We start from the raw sequence: 18,425 nt of genomic DNA on the forward strand, positions 1-18,425 counted from the left end.
GCAATAATAATTCATACTTATTTTGAATATGACAACACCTTTTGCCTTTCAACAGTAAATCGTTCAAGCACTTCCAATTAATCTTCTGAGCAAGAAACGAGATCATACTTGACATCATGGCTTGGTCGATATTCAGTAACCCCTTTGCCTCTTCGTCATCTACGCAACCTGAAGCGAGCTCAAGCTCGAGCTCAAGATCAAGTACGACTATTTTGCCTGAACCTATACCTACTCCGCCTGCACCGAAAGTCAATCGATTCGAAAATATACTGAATGATGAGGAGAAGTATCAGGAGAAACAGTATCCAACTGTGGATGAGGTACCGGGTTGTATGAGATTATTGTACGTTCTCTTTACCGAGAAATCATAATTGTCGGTCAAGCTAATTTCATTTGGGTAGAGATGAATTTCTGATGTGTTATGGTAAGTCAAAGTCACGTTGAATGACAATTTCCATGGTACCCAATGGAGAACCATTCGGTGTATTTCGTTGATGTGATGTTGACTTCTGCTTCTTGTTTTTTATAGCATTAGCACCTCAATTAAGATCCATGTACCGTTATGGTGAATTCAGAGATTGTACTTGGAAATGGGAAGATTTTAAATATTGTCTTTCTTTAAAATCGGAAGAAGAAGAAACAAGAAGGAAATTATGGATAAAGAGAAGAGCGGAATGGTGGGCTAAGAGAAGGGTTGAAGGAAGTAGTGAAGATGTATGGGATATGCGAAGGTGAGAGTACTATATATTTGGTTGCAATCACGAATGATTTCGAACAGAAGAAGAGATTGGCTGATATTGACGAATTATTATAGTGAACCACCTCCAAATTTCCCTCCTGTAGTAGCTGAAGAAGTGACAAGTGAGAACAGTACGACGTAGTATCTAGACACACGTTATACCTTGACATATATATTACATATACATCCTCACTTTCGGTAATTCATGAACCATAATGATGATCATAAGAATATTGTGGGAAAGTTTCGTCTCGACCATATAACAAGGTAAACTAGTATCATCAAATGAGTATGACAAGTATTCATATTCTCAAGCAAATTAATCTTTATTATTCTTTATTCCGTTATCTTCATTAATACCATTTCCATTTCCATTTTCATTCTGACCACCACCATTTCCATTATTACGTTGAACTTTATTTTTACCATGAGTTAAATCAAATTGTTCTGCTTTCTTTGCTTTCTTTTCTGCCATTTTTTCTTTTTTACTTTGTTTATTATTATTAGCGGTGGTCTAAAAGTAAACACAAAAACCAAAATCAATAATTCATTCATCAAGATATTGTATTTTTAGGTTACTCACTTTATCACGTCCCATTTTGATAAGTTATCTTTCTTTACGAATCAAGTTGAAAATAATCTGTGTTTGCTGTGTGAAGATTTGATGATTGGATGATAGATTGTAATCACAAATTCGATCCATTTTACCACCTTTTTATATCTTAACAAACCAAGAATGTCGTAATGACATTCCTAAACTCGTAATCGAAATATCTAAGTCATCTTCGTAAGCTAGTCGTCATTTTCTCTTAAAATGAGGTCAAGGTACAAAGGAAACACGATTGTATATTCAGAAAGTTCGAGTCGAACAAGAAGACATAGATCAACTCGTTTTTAATGCAAAGAGTCTAGAGTATACGATGTGTCAGGAAGTGGAGTAAGAAGGCAGCATAATCCGAAGATCGCGTAATCAGTGTCTCGGCCTTCCCATCGACTCGGATCCTTTCAGTGATACAGACGTTCCTTGCTCAGTAGCTATTCGTGGGGTCAATGGTATATCGTGTTACCCACTCTGAATCTTCTGGAGTGTCGTCGTAACATCTGATCCGAGTCGTAATTAGTCGAGTCGAGTCGTAATTAGTCGAGTCAAACGTATGGGGTCAGTCTAAGAAGAAGACAATTTGATCCGGTTCTTAATAATCCCGTTCATACCGGATACACAATTTTATGACTCTCGCTTTCACTGCGATACAATTGCATAATCCAACGTTTGATATATCTATACTTGAAGTCCAGCCATTCTTCCTGTTAATCCCTTACCGCCAGTGACAGACCAAACAACCAATCTACCATCTCTTCCAGCGGTGAAAATCTTGCTCACTTCTCCAGATTGATTCCATTCGTAAGCTTCTACGTGGGTTATAGTGTTTTGGTGAACAGTCAAAAGTAATCCATCCGACCCAACAGGTGTGAGACCTGCTGAAGTGGGTGTAGCGCCAGGCTGGGGAGTACCTCTTTGGCCTTTAGAGTCGGCAGCTTTGAACATATTGAAAGCTTCATTGTTACCCAATCTACCAACTCCTCCTGCTCTTGCCCCCGTGGCGGTGGGAGTTAGAGGTTTTGCGGTCGATGAAGGGTCATCCAAGGATCGGGAGATCGCCCATCCTTCGTGAGATCCGGAGAACAGGATAGGTTGACAATCGTGTCCTGCTGCTACAATTGATGACTCGGAGGTCCAAGTCAACGAGGTGAAAGGAAGGGAAGGGAGCTTGACTACAATATGGGCGGCTGGTGGCTCATTAGGCCCGGACGCGTAAATTATATTGATTGATGAGTCGTGGGCTGAGTGTATATCGAAAAATAAGCCATAGCTTGCTGCCAGAGACTAGTGCGGCACTCACCAACAAAGGCTAGAGCGTCACCTGAAGGAGAAAAGGCGACATCGTGAACCCAGCCACCATTGGGTGATCTAAACTCAGCTAAGAGATGACCAGTGGGAAGCTTGTCTCCCCAGATATTCGCTTCAGGTCTTTGCGAGAGAAATAAGTAGAAAAGTAGAAAAGTAGAAATGGCAGTCCGTCAGCAAGTTGTCTCCATACATAGAATGATCATAGCGACTCACTTGGCTTCAAGCCCCTTGATATAACCAGAGTACACATAGACTTTCCCGTCAGCTGTACCAGCGGCAACGAGGTAATTGTTAGGGTGCCAATCAAGCGATAAGACAGTTGATCTAAGGGGTTTCTTGATCTGTCTAGCGGTCCACCAATTATTCTCTTCGTCGAACGAGCAAATAGCTATAACTCTAAGGAGGTGAATCGTTGTGTTCAGCGCCCGCTGCAAAAGCTGGAAGGTAATTGACGGTAAGGGAAACTCACCTAGAACCACTTCCGACTGCGAACTTGTTCTCGGCAGGACTCCACTTGACACTAGTAGCTGCTCTGTTGATCTTCAGAATGACCAAAGCGGGCTTCCAGCCTTGTTCGGTCTGAGTCCATACATAGGCGTTCCGATCTTGAGAACAGGTTACGATTCTGTTGGTGTTTGGTCCCCACGCGATGGCAGTGATGAGTTTGTCGTGCTACCGCCGGTTGATTTCGTCAGCGACTTGTTGATTTGCATTGTGCAATGTATGCGGTGATCTGACACTGATCGCGAGACAGCTATCTACGAGTCATAGGGGGATACACACCTCGGCAAGGGTATCAGTCAAATCCCAAGAATCACCATTCCTTGTGTAAATTCGAGCTTCGTTGGAGTTTGGACAGACGCAAACCTCTGATTTTTAGCAAGAGTCAGCTGGCATATGGACTCTGTAAAACGTCAGCTGCACTCACGAGATCTATCAGGGCTGAAAGCGATACCGGTTAACGGGCCTAACGATAATTGGAAGACTTCTGGGGCGGACATTTCTATTAATTGGCCGTGGTTTGCGCGCTGGTCTGTCAGAAAGCAGAAGAGGACTCTATCAGTCTACTCTCCAGGTATGATTATGTGAAAAGAGGTTCGTATGATGATGAGTGATGGTGACACATGACAAGCGATATGGATAAACAACCTCAAGATAAGACGGTAGAGTCCAGTGAAGGGCGATGACGCACGGCCGAGGTGACAGGGCTCTCGCGCGCCTTTTACCATTGCGCCCGCATTCGGCGCAGCGCGCCTTTCAAGGGAACGCTGCCAATACTGGTAAGATGGCAAAATCTGCATACAGTTTCCTCATAGGTATCTCAAGGATAACTCTATATCAAAGTGGTGCGTCTACGACCGACCTTTGAGATAACTCAATACCACTACAACGTTACCAAACATGTCTACCCACTCATCCTCCTCGAATACGCTCGCTCAACACCACTAAACTCATTCTACCACTTAACGATACAACGCGCCACAACTTTATACAAAACCCGTCGCAAATACCTTTGATACATCGACACACCCAATTGGGCAGTATGGAATGTCTAAGTGGAATACCTGATAAGAACAGATGTTAGCAGAATTACAAGACCGATAGCAAAATCAAGAACTCACATGAAGAAAGGATTCTTCATATCGGTGGTATCCTCCGCACCTAGTTCCCTACCCTTCCTTTCTATCTCCTCTTGGTTCAAACCCATTTCAGCGATAGCTCGTGTCTTTCTTCTGTTGACCCATCCTAAGTATAATCGCCAGCAGACAATAGTGATAAATTCTCCACCCATACAAGCTGCAATAGCGATTGTACCGGGAATGTAGTGTGGCGCATCTTTAGCTTTCATGACTTGAGAACCGGCTAGACGTGTGACAGTTGTCAGCTCGTTTCAATGCATAATTCGCGAATATGATACAACTCACCAATGTTACCTGTACAGTAGGCAATGAAACACATAGAACTGATAACACTTCGTTTAGTTCGACCCGCTGTGTTTGAAGAAATAAGGGACCAAGCGGAAAACAATGGAATGACGAAACTAAAAACATTTTTATCAATTTTCGCTTCAAACGGCACGCCTAACTGCTCTGAAACCTGCTTACGTGGTTGTAATCAAGTATCCAAACCATTTAATCCAACGATAATGGGTCTCCGAAGGCAACAGAGCGATCATGAGGAGCTGTGGACGAAGAAACATAAAAACAAGACCATCAATAACCAACACATTTAGCGATTTTTCCGACTATGAAAGAAGTGTCACACTCACACCAGTGAAGGGGAATATTGTTGAAACCATCATGAAGTACATTCTGGTACCCTTGATCTTCGAGGTTGTGTAACCGACCACCACGAACCAAAGAACAGAAACGACACTTCGGGGGATACTGTAGAGGATAACTTCAGATTCGCTGAATCCGAATGATTTGTTGATTACGGTACCGAAGGTAGTGATGGCTCCATTACACTATATAACGAACACCAACATTATATCAGACCCTTCTCGTAGCATGCTGAGCCTTGGTCATAAGAAACTTACCACAGAAGACAAGAAAGCATTAACAAATTGGAAGTACATGACTGGATCCATGAAGGCTTCCTTAACTTGATCCCATTTCCAAGTTTTCCGACCCGTTAGATCTGTTCCAGCATTATTACTCATGACTCTTGCACAAGCCATGAGCTTTTCTCTCTTGTTCAACCATCGGACTTCGTTAGGTGTACCAAGCATGAACCAAGCTACAGCTGCGGCGATCAATGTTTGACCTCCCAAGAAGATCGCGATTCCTCTCCAAGCTTCGAAGCCACCGGGGTTCTTTTGTGCAGCTCTACCGATACCGTACATTGTTAGATCGACTACGATACCCCATCCGGCATTTGCAGATTGGAATACAAGTGATCTTGCATTATGTTCCCTTGTAGTATACCATGATGCGATGATCAAGTTGAAACCTGGTGAGATTGTACATTCGAAAGCACCTTGAAGAAACCTTAAAACCATGAAAGGTGCCCAGGAATTAAGGAATGCTTGACAAAGTACGATGATACCCCAGAAAAACCTTATCAGTAGTTCAGTAATCAGTTCACGAACTGTCGTACGCTAACGCGAATATCGAAAAAGCTTACATGTAGATGGTGAGTGTTTTACCCATGTCTGATCAGGCGAAACAGAATTTGTCAGCTATGCACCATCCATGGTTTTCGCGACTAAATACCTGTAACTTACTGAATCTTTGCAAGATAACGTTAGATGGAAATTCGAATAAAGCATAAGCAGCGTCTAAGAGAAGGCGTTCATCAACAAATTTCCTTTGCTTTCTGTTTTGCTATTCATTGGACTTACAGAACATAACAGTCAAAAGTGAATATTGATTACCATGCATTCCAGTACTTTTTTGAACACCGTAAAGATTCTACCGTATTATATGATCAGCGAATCAACAAGTATGCCTAAGAAAGAGACCACTCACCATGGTACCAAGACCAGTCTTGTCCGTTTGTTGAATACCATAACAAACCCACATCAAAGGCAAAAGAAGCATGTCTACCTTTCTTCGAAGTTTTTTGTATTCTTCTTCAGTAAATTCGCCTTCTGCCAGAATCCTGATTCCATCATATGGATGATCATTAGCTCTACACAGTTATTGTCTGAATGTAGCAAATGACTTACGCCTCTTCAGCAACATTGACTTCGTTAACAGTTACGACATTACCGTTCTCTGCAATGACTTGCTTCTCATCTGGGTAACCCGCGATATCTACATCTGTAAGGTGATGAGAGGTTTTCTCCTCTTGAGGAATGACAGACATGATGAACGATCTGTTGTTCAGCTCTAGTCTTTACACAGAGCGTTGAAGATCTCAGTATAATTTTCGAACGACTGAATGAGTCCGGTATACACTATAAATCAGAAGATACCATTAGGCCTTGACAGCTACCTTGACTCAATATATATTAGCAACTCGATAGCCCTCCACCCTTATCTACGAGAGTAGCAGCTTTCGGACCTGCCCGTAGACAGAGATAAGCCGACAGACAATGGGATCATCATTCTCGGCTAATTATCAATTGCAGCTCTTCATTAGCCGAGACTGGGCGTCTGTAACTCTTTCTGCCTTGCTAAAGAAGCAGCTTGTTGAAAAGCTTCCGTAGGGTAAAAAGGTAGGAGTTATGTTTTAGCAAGATTTTCGTCACATAAAAATGTATTATAGTTTCGAGGGCGTGAGAGACTTCAGGGTATGTGTTGGTACCTTTTGATCAGCGCAAACAACGGACAGATAGCAAAGCAAGACGATCAGTAAGAAGGAACACCACAGTCGTTACCCCTAAAATTCCGTTCGGTGAATATGAAAGATCGGTAAATTTGGACGAGTTCCTCTCGCAGTCGGATCGTAGTAGTTGTTCTGCTGAGGCCAAGATAGGAAGGTCATTTTTAGCTCTGTTTTCGGGAACGTAATGCCAAGACTTTTCCCACATGCTCTTGAGAGATAAGGAGGTTTATAAAGATAAGGAATAGCGGTGAACACCGATTTTGTTATCGCGAGGATTTATTCGATTTGCCACAGCGCTTCTTCCATATTAAAGATGCGGCCATAAATGGACCCCGATTCGTCGTGTGAATCTATAGGGAGAAGAGCCATGGCTATTAATTCCATGATCCTCTCGATGCTTCGTTCACTCTCCAGTATGACTTCCGTATCACAGCTAAAGTGCGTTTTTCTGTATAACGGAGATATCGTATGCGTTGCCTTCCTGTCATTGGGAAGGAGTTTTATTGGTCTAACGCACTGTAGCTCTACCTTAACGTACTGGGTGGGCATATGTCTCGCCTATCTTTTTCTGCAGGTGATCGCGTAAGGCCTATTGCTCATGTATACATGTATACGGAATTTTCCCAAAAATACTGACCAATATTGCCGAAGGAGATGCATGTAGGGAAACATGCTACCCACACTTCGCTGAGCGGGATAACCAGCTATCTGAAACAAAAATAAGGAGCCATATATTGAGTTCCCGGCTACAGAAAGTAGTTGGGCACTGTTTGATCCCTCTACTTCGGAAACGCTAGTAACCTCGATGCTGAAAAATAATGCCAGTGCTGCTTGCGTCTACACTATAGCTGGTTGTGATCCCTTAACATTGAACAGCTCGGGACAGCTCCCTGTAGTCTTGCCTCGATATGATAGTCAGACCACACTAGCCCTAGTCTTGATACTAGTTGTGCACATCATTTTGGTGGCGTCTTGAATCGAAGAAGCACTTAACGGATCGACATCAACCAGCAACAGGGGTGCAAGAGCGATGGGGGCTTACGCGCTATTCACTCTCGCTTTCTATCTTCCTCTAGGAACGCTCATGTGCGAGTGAGCACATCCCGCTTTCACAAACCCGCTGGACTGCTTAACCATCAGAGGTCTCGCTCCTCATCGCTGTCGAAGTATATACATCTGCCCCGTCTCGTACCTTCGTACCCCAAATACTGAAATGTCTGGATCACCTTTCTCTCTCGTTGTATATAATACTACTGTGCGTTGGCACCTACCAGTTTTCCTACCCCATTTTAGTCCTGTACGAGTATGTCAGTCGATTGAACTAAGGATCAATGCTTTCTATGGCCCGCGGACAGTTTTTATTGATGCATAAGGTTGAGTCGATATCGCAGGAAACCTCGCGCTCGTAGTCGATGAAGGCAATGAAGTTCTGCCTGTACGTGATTGATTATCTAATGTCCGTAGAAATGCTTTCATACTCCCGAAAGGGTCTCTGATCCGGATCCAATACCTTTCAACCTGTACATGGGGAGGCTGTTCCAAGCCTGTATCATTTTACCGATATTACCGCCAGCTGCTGAGGCGATGGGCTATCAGCCCCTTATATGGCTTATTTCACCAAGATCATCCTACTTATCCTCGTGGATTTGGTTATCACGATATGCGCGAAAGCCTTACTACGTGGCGAGGATCATGCGATAGTGCCACAAAATCAGCAAACTCCGCTGTGCCGATAAGCGTATTCTGCAAAGGTGTATATAAGGCTCAAGAGAAGTAAGTATATCGATCGCGTAGCGAATAGCTCAACGGCTAGAGCGACTCTCATTTACTGTATTTCGATTCTGTAGCGACTCTCACTTAGCCTTAGTACCTTACAGTCAAATACCAATTTGTAGATTCGCGTTATCTTACTTAGTATCCTCTCTCAGCTCGAGTTTCGACCGAAAAATCCTCTAGAACGTCAATATCAGCAAATTAGACCTTCGAGCTAGTAGGGAGGTCTGCCCTTGTCTCGAGGAGACGCGCGATCAATCCTTTTTGTCAACATTCTTTTTGACTCGTCATCTGGCCAATATGACTGCTTGTCCTTAGACCGCCATATCCTGAGACTGTTGGAGCTGGGCTATGACCGTGCGGTATGGGTATATATATCATAGGCATTGACTGCACCGAATCCGATCGGTCATTTCGTTGTTAGGACGATCAAAGATATAATGGCATGGTGTAAGTCATCGATTACCCCAGCGTCATATTGCGAATGAGGCTTCCTCGATGACTTATAGGCCTGTGCTGAAGTGTCTTTCATTGACCTGATATTTCTCCTTCGCAATGTCAACGGGAGAGACAGTATACAGGATCATTTAGCCATCAGACAAATTCGCTGATACTAAGCACGAATAAGCTATCCGCCAGGACGTCCTGAGATACATACGATTTAATGTACTTACTCCGCCTTTCCGTTGGACCAGACTTGCTTTTCAAACCACTGCCGTTTGCAAGTGCCCTCGTAATTCGAGATTTTGACTTCGGTTCCCTGAACGGTCTGTTTGGAATTTAGCTATATCTGTATTGATAATTGACGAAGGATGATGAAATATTGATCTCTTCGAATGTCGTCAAAGGGGGGTGGATGTAGACAAATGAATAGAAACATGTGGTACATAAAGGGATTTCACGAGTATACCTTGAACACGTAGCACAATTTACCTAACGGTCTTCCTTGCCTCGTAGCAATTTACGAGGCAAGAAAGAACACAGGTTGCTCGAAAGGGCGCGTGATCAACTCTCTCTGGCCTCGTTTCAGTCAGTGTATTATGTTTTTATGTGTTTATTTTTTTTGGTAAGAGAAACACAAGTCGTACGTCTAATCAATGTCACTTGATTCGTTTAAAAAGCTTGATAACGAAAGTTATTCGATCGTATAGCATAATCCGCCAATACTCGGCGTTCAGTCATTTACCTCGATTCTCGAGGTTTTATAGGGATCCGAATAGCGTGGGATCAGTCCTGAAGAGATATTTTGCTATCTTTGTGTTCTGCATTTCCCCTCCCTTGACACTGATACACCAGCCTTCCTTTGATCCGCGTGTTGTAAGCGACTCCCCGACATCGTTTTCCGATTGAATATATAAAGCCTGATATAACAAAGTAGATCGACCGCGTAGCATACTTTGCTGGAACGGCTGATCGCTGCATCGATTGACGCTGCAGCGACCAACTCCCTTTGATATCGAGGCTTCCCTTAGCCTCGACCGCGCGATCAATTCTTTGCATTACTTATATTTTTGGTTCCAATGACGCTCAACTCGTCGAATTAGTGCATTTAATTTGTAGCAGCATCAGTAGATTGGGGGGTCTGTTAGCAGCAAAGTCAATTCTATCGATTTTTTACAACTAGATTAAATTTGTCGGTCTTCTCCTTATCTTATCTTCCCGCTTTCCCGGCTGTCTCAGTCTACCCCATCATCAGTTCACTTATCTGACTGGAAAGCGTCAATATGTTTCAATAGGTAGAGCCATACGTCCTTGACATCTTCCCTCTGAATATATAGCATGGGAAAATATGACAATCCCCATTTATGATCAAAATTCCCATCAACGTCCCCATCAATATCAGCCGAAGAAAACCGATCATACTGTACGGTTGGGGATTTGTATGATGAAAGGATGATTATGTAAAAGATGTCGATCGGTTTGTTGATTTTTAATTTAAACCACGTGATTTACCTCCACTTGTCGCGTCTAACCGCCTGGATAATGGGGGAAAATACGTTTTTACCGGGGGTTAAAGATTAATCCCCAAAGGTAATATCCAAAATGTATGTCACCGAGCTCAGTCAATTAATTTGGGTTGGAATACAATTATTATCATCAGCATCATCATCATCGATTCGTCTGCTCTCACCACCATTCGCAGGTGTTACAACCTAAATATCACCATCCCCCTTTCTTATACTCTCTTTTTGGTTTTTGATCATCGTCTTTGGTCTCCTTTCGCAGCTGTTGTAGTGGTATAATCAACTGTAACAGCTGATTTTTGAAATTTCCAACTTTTAACGACCAATCCTACACACATATAGACCAAAATTCACTCAGCATCAAATAATCAGAATAAGCATAGGACCTACTCATCATGTCCGTCGTCAACGGTGACGGCCTCAATGGTCATTCTGATCAATATGATCATGCTAAAGTAGCTCATTTCATTGGTGAGTGGCCGCTAGAACAAGTTTGGCAGAGGATATGGAACACCGAGCTGACGATATCCCTCCCCATACTTCTAGGTGCCAACAGCTTAGATGTAGCCCCAGCAGGTAGAGTGACAGACTTTGTAAAAGCTCAAGGAGGTCATACTGTCATCACAAAGGTTCGTCTCATCCTTTCCATAAGTACTACTCTCCCGGAAGCCTGGCATCTCTAACCCCGACTATAGGTACTTATTGCCAACAACGGTATCGCCGCCGTGAAAGAGATTAGATCCATTCGAAAATGGTCGTATGAGACTTTCGGCTCAGATCGTCAGATCGAGTTCACCGTAATGGCAACTCCAGAAGATCTGAGGATCAACGCAGAATATATCAGAATGGCAGATAGATACGTTGAAGTCCCAGGAGGTTCCAACAACAATAACTACGCCAACGTAGATTTCATTGTAGATGTAGCTGAGCGAGCTGGTGTACATGCCGTATGGGCTGGTTGGTAAGTTATGTGACTCTTCGTGACTGTTTAGCTGTACTAATTGCCGATATAGGGGTCACGCATCTGAAAATCCTCGACTTCCTGAAACTCTCGCCAAACAAAAGATCGTCTTCATTGGTCCTCCCGGATCGGCCATGCGATCTCTAGGAGACAAGATCTCTTCCACCATTGTAGCTCAGCACGCTGAAGTGCCATGTATGGCTTGGTCTGGTACCGGTATCTCGGATACCATGCTCTCCCCTCAAGGTTTCGTCACTGTTCCTGACAAGGCTTATGCAGATGCTTGTGTGACGTCTTGGGAACAAGGTCTGGAAAAGGCCGAGCAGATTGGATGGCCAATCATGATCAAGGCATCCGAAGGTGGTGGTGGTAAAGGTATTAGAAAGGTCGAGGATCCAGACAAATTCAAGAATGCTTTCCAAGCTGTTGCAGGAGAAGTGCCTGGTGAGTGGACGTTAGATATCGCCCCCGGCTTGGTGGCATGAGCTCCTTTGTCAGCTAAGCTTACGTTATTTCTGCTCACAGGATCGCCCATCTTTATCATGAAGCTTGCCGGATCTGCTCGTCATTTAGAAGTACAGCTGATGGCAGATCAATACGGTAATGCTATCTCTCTTTTCGGTAGAGATTGTTCCGTTCAAAGACGACACCAAAAAATCATTGAAGAAGCTCCGGTCACTATCGCTCGACCGGATACCTTTGAAGAAATGGAGAAAGCTGCTGTACGATTGGCCAGACTCGTAGGATACGTGTCCGCTGGTACCGTCGAATACCTCTACTCTCACTCCGATGACTCCTTCTACTTCCTCGAATTAAACCCCCGTCTGCAAGTAGAGCATCCTACCACTGAAATGGTCAGTGGATGTAATATTCCCGCAATCCAGCTTCAAGTTGCTATGGGTATCCCTTTACACCGAATTAGAGATATCAGAACACTTTACGGCATGGACCCCCACGGTGTCACCGAAATTGACTTTGACGGTACCAGACCAGAATCAGCCAACACTCAACGAAAACCCAAACCCAAGGGACATGTTATTGCCTGTAGAATTACTGGTGAAAATCCAGATGCCGGGTTCAAGCCTTCTTCCGGTAACCTTACAGAATTGAACTTCAGATCTAACTCTAATGTATGGGGTTACTTCTCTGTCTCTTCAGCAGGTGGTCTACACGAATACGCCGATTCACAATTCGGTCATATTTTCGCTTATGGTATGGAACGTAGTGAAGCCAGAAAGTCTATGGTCGTGGCATTGAAAGAATTATCCATTAGAGGTGAATTTAGAACCACGGTGGAATATCTCATCAAGTTGCTCGAAAAGCCAGAATTCGAAAACAACACACTTACCACACAATGGCTCGATGGTCTTATTGCTGAAGGTATGACCTCGGAACGGCCCGATCCCGTTATTGCCGTTGTGTGCGGTGCTGTTGTAAAAGCCCACCTTGCATACGAGGCTTCGCTTGCCAAGTACAAGTCCATCCTCGACAAAGGTCAAGTGCCTTCCAAGGACACCTTACAAACTTTCTTCAAGAGCGAGTTTATTTACGAAAACGTCCGATATTCTTTCGCTATGGCCAAATCTTCACTTTTCTCCTTCACTCTTTACCTCAATGGAGGCCGAATCTTTGTTGGAGCTCGAAGTCTGAGTGACGGTGGCCTTCTTGTATCGCTGGAAGGTGCCTCCCATACTATTTATTGGCGAGAAGAAGTCGGAGCCATGGTCCTTTCTATCGACTCCAAGACAACCGTAATCGAAGACGAACAAGATCCTACTCAGCTCCGATCACCTTCTCCCGGTAAACTCGTGCGATACCTCATCGATTCAGGTGATCACATCGACGCCGGCGATGCTTACGCTGAAATCGAAGTCATGAAGATGATCATGCCGGTTACTGCTAGTGAAAGCGGAATTGCCCAATTCATGAAGCAACCAGGTCAAACCTTAGCCTCAGGTGAACTCCTCGGTATACTGACTCTTGACGACCCTACCAAGGTCAAATTTGCCAAACCTTTCGAAGGTATTCTTCCAACTTTCGAGCTCAAGAACGGTCGATACGGCACCAAGCCCCATCAACGACTTCGAGAACACCTTGAGGTCCTCTACGATAACCTACAAGGTTTCGATAATAGTGCATTAGTTGGTAATTCCTTGAAGGTAGTAGAGTCCGTGCTCAAGGATCATGACCTTCCTTTCTCCAATGCTCAAGAAGTTATGTCTACGTTGAGTGGGCGTATACCACAGAAACTTGAGGACGAGATTCGAGCCCTCCTCGATTCCGGCAGAGCAACAAACGCTGAATTCCCTTCGCTCAAGATCAAACGAGCTATCGATCTTTATATCGATGACAATGTACCCCCCAAGGAACGAGCTCAAGTCCTTGCCGCTCTATCGCCCTTGCAAGTCCTCATCGACCAATTCGCACATGGTCTGCAAGTTCATGAATGGAGAACCTGGGCGGACATGCTCAACTACTTTGCGGACGTCGAAGAGCCATTCGCCGATTCCACCCGAACTGCCGAAAACATCGTTCTCAAGCTTCGAGAAGATAACAAAGACCTCGACGCCGTTGTCAGACTCGTTCTTTCTCACGGCAAGATCGCTTCCAAGACCAAGCTCATTCTTGCCCTACTCGATATCGTCAAGAATGAGTCTCCGCGTGCATCCATGACTCCTGAGAGTCACATCAATGAAGCGCTCAACCGATTAGCAGCTTTAGAATCTCGACCTGCGGCCAAGGTAGCACTCAAAGCCAAGGAAGTTTTAATCGTTGGGTCTTTGCCATCATACGAAGAACGTCTTGGTCAGCTCGAACAGCTCCTCAAAACTTCCGTCACTACCAGCTACTACGGCGAACTTGGCTCAGGCCACCGAATGCCATCATCTGATATGCTCAAGGAAGTCACCGACTCAAGATACACTGTATTCGATGTACTCACCACTTTCTTCGAGCATCAAGACCCATGGGTCGCCTTGGCCTCGCTGGAAGTATACGTTCGAAGAGCCTACCGAGTTTACAACGTTATGCATTTAGATTACGAGGTTGGAGAGAACGGCGAGCCGCACATCATCACCTGGAGATTCAAGCTCGGCTCTCCTCAATCGGAGCCTGTCACCCCTCGTGTCGACTCAATGAGAGACTTCTCTCGAATCGCTTCCATGTCAGACCTCAACTATGTTGTCAACACTAGACAAGAACCTACCCGATTCGGTCTCATGACCTCTTACAACAAGCTCTCTGAGCTCGAAAACGGATTCTCCAAGCTCTTGTCCATGTATGCACCTTTCAGTCATGCTGAACACGCTGAGAAATACGGTAGCGATGCTCGAAGTCCTCACGTTATGAACGTAGCTCTTCGACTCTTCAACGGTGATCAGGAATTAACCGATGAACAACTTAACGAGCGGTTCCACGCTCTTGCCAACCAATACGCGGAAAAGATTTCCAGCAAAGGTATTAGAAGAGTATCGTTCATGGCCTGCCGAAAAGGTCAATATCCATCCTACTTCACCCTTAGACCTACATCTGACGGATCTTGGAAAGAAGAAGAAGCTATCAGGAATATCGAACCTGCTTTGGCGTATCAATTAGAGCTCGGAAGATTGGTCAACTTCAAGATCACTCCTCAACCTTCCACTAACCGACAAATACACGTCTACCACGCAGTTGGCCGAGAAAACTCATCAGATGTCCGATTCTTCGTTCGAGCGTTGTTGCGACCCGGCAGATTCCAAGGCAATATGCAAGTCAAAGAGTACCTCATATCCGAGACTGATCGATTGGTTGGCGATATCCTTGATACCCTTGAAGTCGTTTCCGGTCAAATCAGACAGGCCGACTGCAATCACATCAGTGTCAACTGTGTATACTCACTCAGTGTGACCTTTGACGATCTTCAAGAAGCTCTTGCCGGATTTATCGAGAGGCACGGTAAAAGGTTGTGGAGATTACGAGTCACCCAAGCCGAGATCCGTGTGGTCATTGAGGATGAGGAGGGTAATCCTTTGCCCATTCGAGCGTTCATCGAGAACGTTTCTGGTTTCGTCGTCAAGTATGAAGCTTACCAGGAAGTCACCAGCGACAAGGGCAAGTCCATTCTCAAATCAGTCGGAGAACAAGGTCAATTCCACCTGCAACCAGTCAATTTCCCTTACACCACCAAAGAATCCCTTCAGCCCCGACGATACCAGGCCCACGTTATTGGTACCACTTACGTATACGACTTCCCAGATCTCTTCAGACAAGCTGTTGGCAAAGCTTGGAGACAAATCTCCAATTACCTGCCCCACATCAAGGTCCCTTCCGATCTCCTTCACGCTTCTGAACTTGTCTTGGATGAACATGGCGATTTGCAAGAAGTCAACCGGCCACCAGGTCTCAACACTTGCGGTATGGTAGCTTGGGTTTTCACCATGAAGACTCCTGAATACCCCAAGGGGCGAAAAGTCGTGGTCATCTCCAACGATATAACTTATCAGATTGGTTCATTCGGTCCTACAGAAGATGAATTCTTCTTCAAGGCGACGCAATATGCTAGACAATTTGGCTTGCCAAGAGTGTACCTTTCCGCAAACTCAGGTGCTAGAATCGGTTTAGCAGAGGAAGTCATGGCATTATTTGATGTCGCTTGGAGAGAAGAAGGTAAACCTGAGAAAGGATTCGATTACCTTTACCTCACGCCTGAGAAACTCGATAAACTCAACACCCTCGGTGCTGGTTCAGTTATTACAAATGAGATCGAAGTCAACGGCGAAAGGCGCCACCAAATAACCTCGATCATCGGTCTCAAGGATGGTCTCGGTGTTGAATGTCTCCGAGGTTCAGGTCTGATCGCTGGTGAGACATCCAGAGCTTACGATGATATCTTCACGATCTCCATGGTTACCGCTCGATCAGTTGGTATCGGTGCCTACTTGGTACGATTGGGACAAAGAGTCGTGCAAGTCGAAGGCCAACCAATCATCTTGACTGGTGCTCAAGCCATCAACAAGGTCTTGGGTAAAGAGGTGTACACCTCCAACATCCAATTGGGTGGTCCTCAAGTAAGTCCACCTTGTGTTCATTTGCGATCCATTAGCTGACTCAGATTTTTTCGCTAGATCATGTACAAGAATGGTATTTCCCACCTGGTTGCTGCATCTGATCTTGACGGAGCCTTGCAAATTGTTAACTATCTGATGTTCATCCCTGGTATGTCCGGCGGCATTCAAGCTACTTGATTACTTCTGCTAATCTTCGTTTATGCTTAGAACGACGAGGCCGAGCCATTCCTATATTGCCTACCGGTGACTCTTGGGACAGAAATGTCGATTGGAAACCTACCAAAGCCGCTTATGATCCCCGAAACTTCCTTGCTGGTTGTTACGAAGATGTAGATGGTGTATCAACCTGGAAATCTGGTATCCTCGATAACGGATCTTTCTTCGAAACTATGGGTGGATGGGCTCAAACCATCGTTACCGGTAGAGGTCGACTCAACGGTATCCCTGTATCTGTCATTGCTGCGGAAACTCGGTCAATTGAACGAGTAGACCCCGCCGATCCTGCTAACGAGAGCTCTACCGAATCGAGAGTCTCGCTTGCCGGTACGGTATGGTTCCCTGATTCATCCAGAAAGACTGCCACCGCCATCGAAGATTCCAACAGAGAAGGACTTCCTTTGGTCATTTTCGCAAACTTCAGAGGTTTCTCAGGAGGAATGTCTGATATGGCTCAAGCAATCTTGAAGGAAGGAGCCAAGATCGTCGACGGACTGTCGTCATATAAACACCCAGTCATTGTGTACTTGGTACCCAACGGTGAACTTCGTGGTGGTGCTTGGGTAGTTTTGGATCCTTCCATCAACCCAGAGCAAATGACGATGTTTGTGGATAACGAATCTCGAGGTGGTGTCTTGGAACCCGAAGGTATCGTAGAAGTCAAATACAGGAAACCTAAAGTACAAGCCACCATGGCTCGACTGGATTCCGAGTACGCCGAACTTAAGAAAGCAGTCGACTCCGCCTCCTCCTCTCCCGAGGAAAAGGCTGCGGCTACTGCTAAACTCGAATCCAGGGAGAAACATCTTCAACCAGCCTATCAATCTATCGCTTTAGAGTTTGCCGATTTACACGACCGAAGTGGAAGAATGAAGGCTAAGGCGGACTGCGAACCATGTGACTGGGAGAACTCGAGAAGAGCCATCTATTGGTCATTGCGAAGGAAGTTGAGCGAAGTTGTGAGTCTAGCGATCTCTTCTCCTTTCATCTGTGAGCTCATAGGCTGATGATTCGATGTAGCGAATAATGCGAAAACTTTCAACTGCCAACCCAGACTTAACATATGCCGAACGAAAAGAATTATTGGCCCAATTCGTCCCTGCTGAAGTTGGATCGACGGATTCAGAAATCGCCGCTTACATCGAAAAACAAGGCGAACAAGTCGAAACTTTCGTTCAAGCTGTCAGGGATGAATACTGTTCGGAAACTTTGGTATCTTGGGCGTGAGTATTGGCTGTCTTCGAACGTCAAGGGTGATTCGCTGATTTCTTTCATCCGTCACAGCTCCACCAACCAAGACGGTGTCATGTCCGGGTTCAAGAGGATACTTGAAGGTCTCTCACCTGAACAAAAAGCACAAGTGTTGGCTGAATTAGGGGTGACTGCTTAGTCAATTGTTGGTCGCGCCGAGTGGAATATCATTTTTTTCTCTTCCATAGCATTGTTTCTCATTTCTTTTCAATTGTAATTAATCAATACCCAAATTTTTGGTTCTCAGTCTTTGGCATATACGTTTTTCCCTTCTCAATAGATGATCGAATAAGGT

At 44.8% G+C, this 18,425-nt stretch overlaps 5 protein-coding genes across 5 annotated transcripts; 2 read left to right on the forward strand and 3 right to left on the reverse strand.

Annotated features, from left to right (window-relative positions):
* Positions 1-116: 116 nt before the first annotated feature.
* Positions 117-881, forward strand: I206_106902 (uncharacterized protein; the record flags this gene model as incomplete). Its single annotated transcript, XM_019157273.1, has 4 exons — positions 117-343; positions 402-424; positions 530-731; positions 815-881. 4 exons carry the CDS (start codon positions 117-119, stop codon positions 879-881), a joined length of 519 nt encoding a protein of 172 aa, XP_019009991.1.
* Positions 882-1,058: 177 nt separating this feature from the next.
* I206_106903 (uncharacterized protein) lies at positions 1,059-1,337 on the reverse strand (the record flags this gene model as incomplete). Its single annotated transcript, XM_019157272.1, has 2 exons — positions 1,059-1,253; positions 1,323-1,337. 2 exons carry the CDS (start codon positions 1,335-1,337, stop codon positions 1,059-1,061), a joined length of 210 nt encoding a protein of 69 aa, XP_019009990.1.
* A 681-nt stretch (positions 1,338-2,018) lies between these two features.
* Positions 2,019-3,649, reverse strand: I206_106904 (uncharacterized protein; the record flags this gene model as incomplete). The annotated part of the gene is made up of 6 exons (XM_019157271.1): positions 2,019-2,581; positions 2,641-2,768; positions 2,862-3,044; positions 3,118-3,320; positions 3,432-3,517; positions 3,577-3,649. 6 exons carry the CDS (start codon positions 3,647-3,649, stop codon positions 2,019-2,021), a joined length of 1,236 nt encoding a protein of 411 aa, XP_019009989.1.
* Positions 3,650-4,266: 617 nt separating this feature from the next.
* I206_106905 (uncharacterized protein) lies at positions 4,267-6,458 on the reverse strand (the record flags this gene model as incomplete). Its single annotated transcript, XM_019157270.1, has 10 exons — positions 4,267-4,511; positions 4,574-4,689; positions 4,754-4,830; positions 4,918-5,115; positions 5,188-5,707; positions 5,775-5,802; positions 5,875-5,928; positions 5,992-6,061; positions 6,119-6,251; positions 6,319-6,458. 10 exons carry the CDS (start codon positions 6,456-6,458, stop codon positions 4,267-4,269), a joined length of 1,581 nt encoding a protein of 526 aa, XP_019009988.1.
* Positions 6,459-11,052: 4,594 nt separating this feature from the next.
* I206_106906 (uncharacterized protein) lies at positions 11,053-18,269 on the forward strand (the record flags this gene model as incomplete). The annotated part of the gene is made up of 9 exons (XM_019157269.1): positions 11,053-11,128; positions 11,204-11,286; positions 11,353-11,618; positions 11,671-12,062; positions 12,144-16,663; positions 16,721-16,811; positions 16,871-17,838; positions 17,900-18,102; positions 18,164-18,269. 9 exons carry the CDS (start codon positions 11,053-11,055, stop codon positions 18,267-18,269), a joined length of 6,705 nt encoding a protein of 2,234 aa, XP_019009987.1.
* Positions 18,270-18,425: the final 156 nt, after the last annotated feature.

This window comes from Kwoniella pini, chromosome 10, assembly GCF_000512605.2.
Source record: "Kwoniella pini CBS 10737 chromosome 10, complete sequence".
Taxonomy (NCBI): domain Eukaryota; kingdom Fungi; phylum Basidiomycota; class Tremellomycetes; order Tremellales; family Cryptococcaceae; genus Kwoniella; species Kwoniella pini.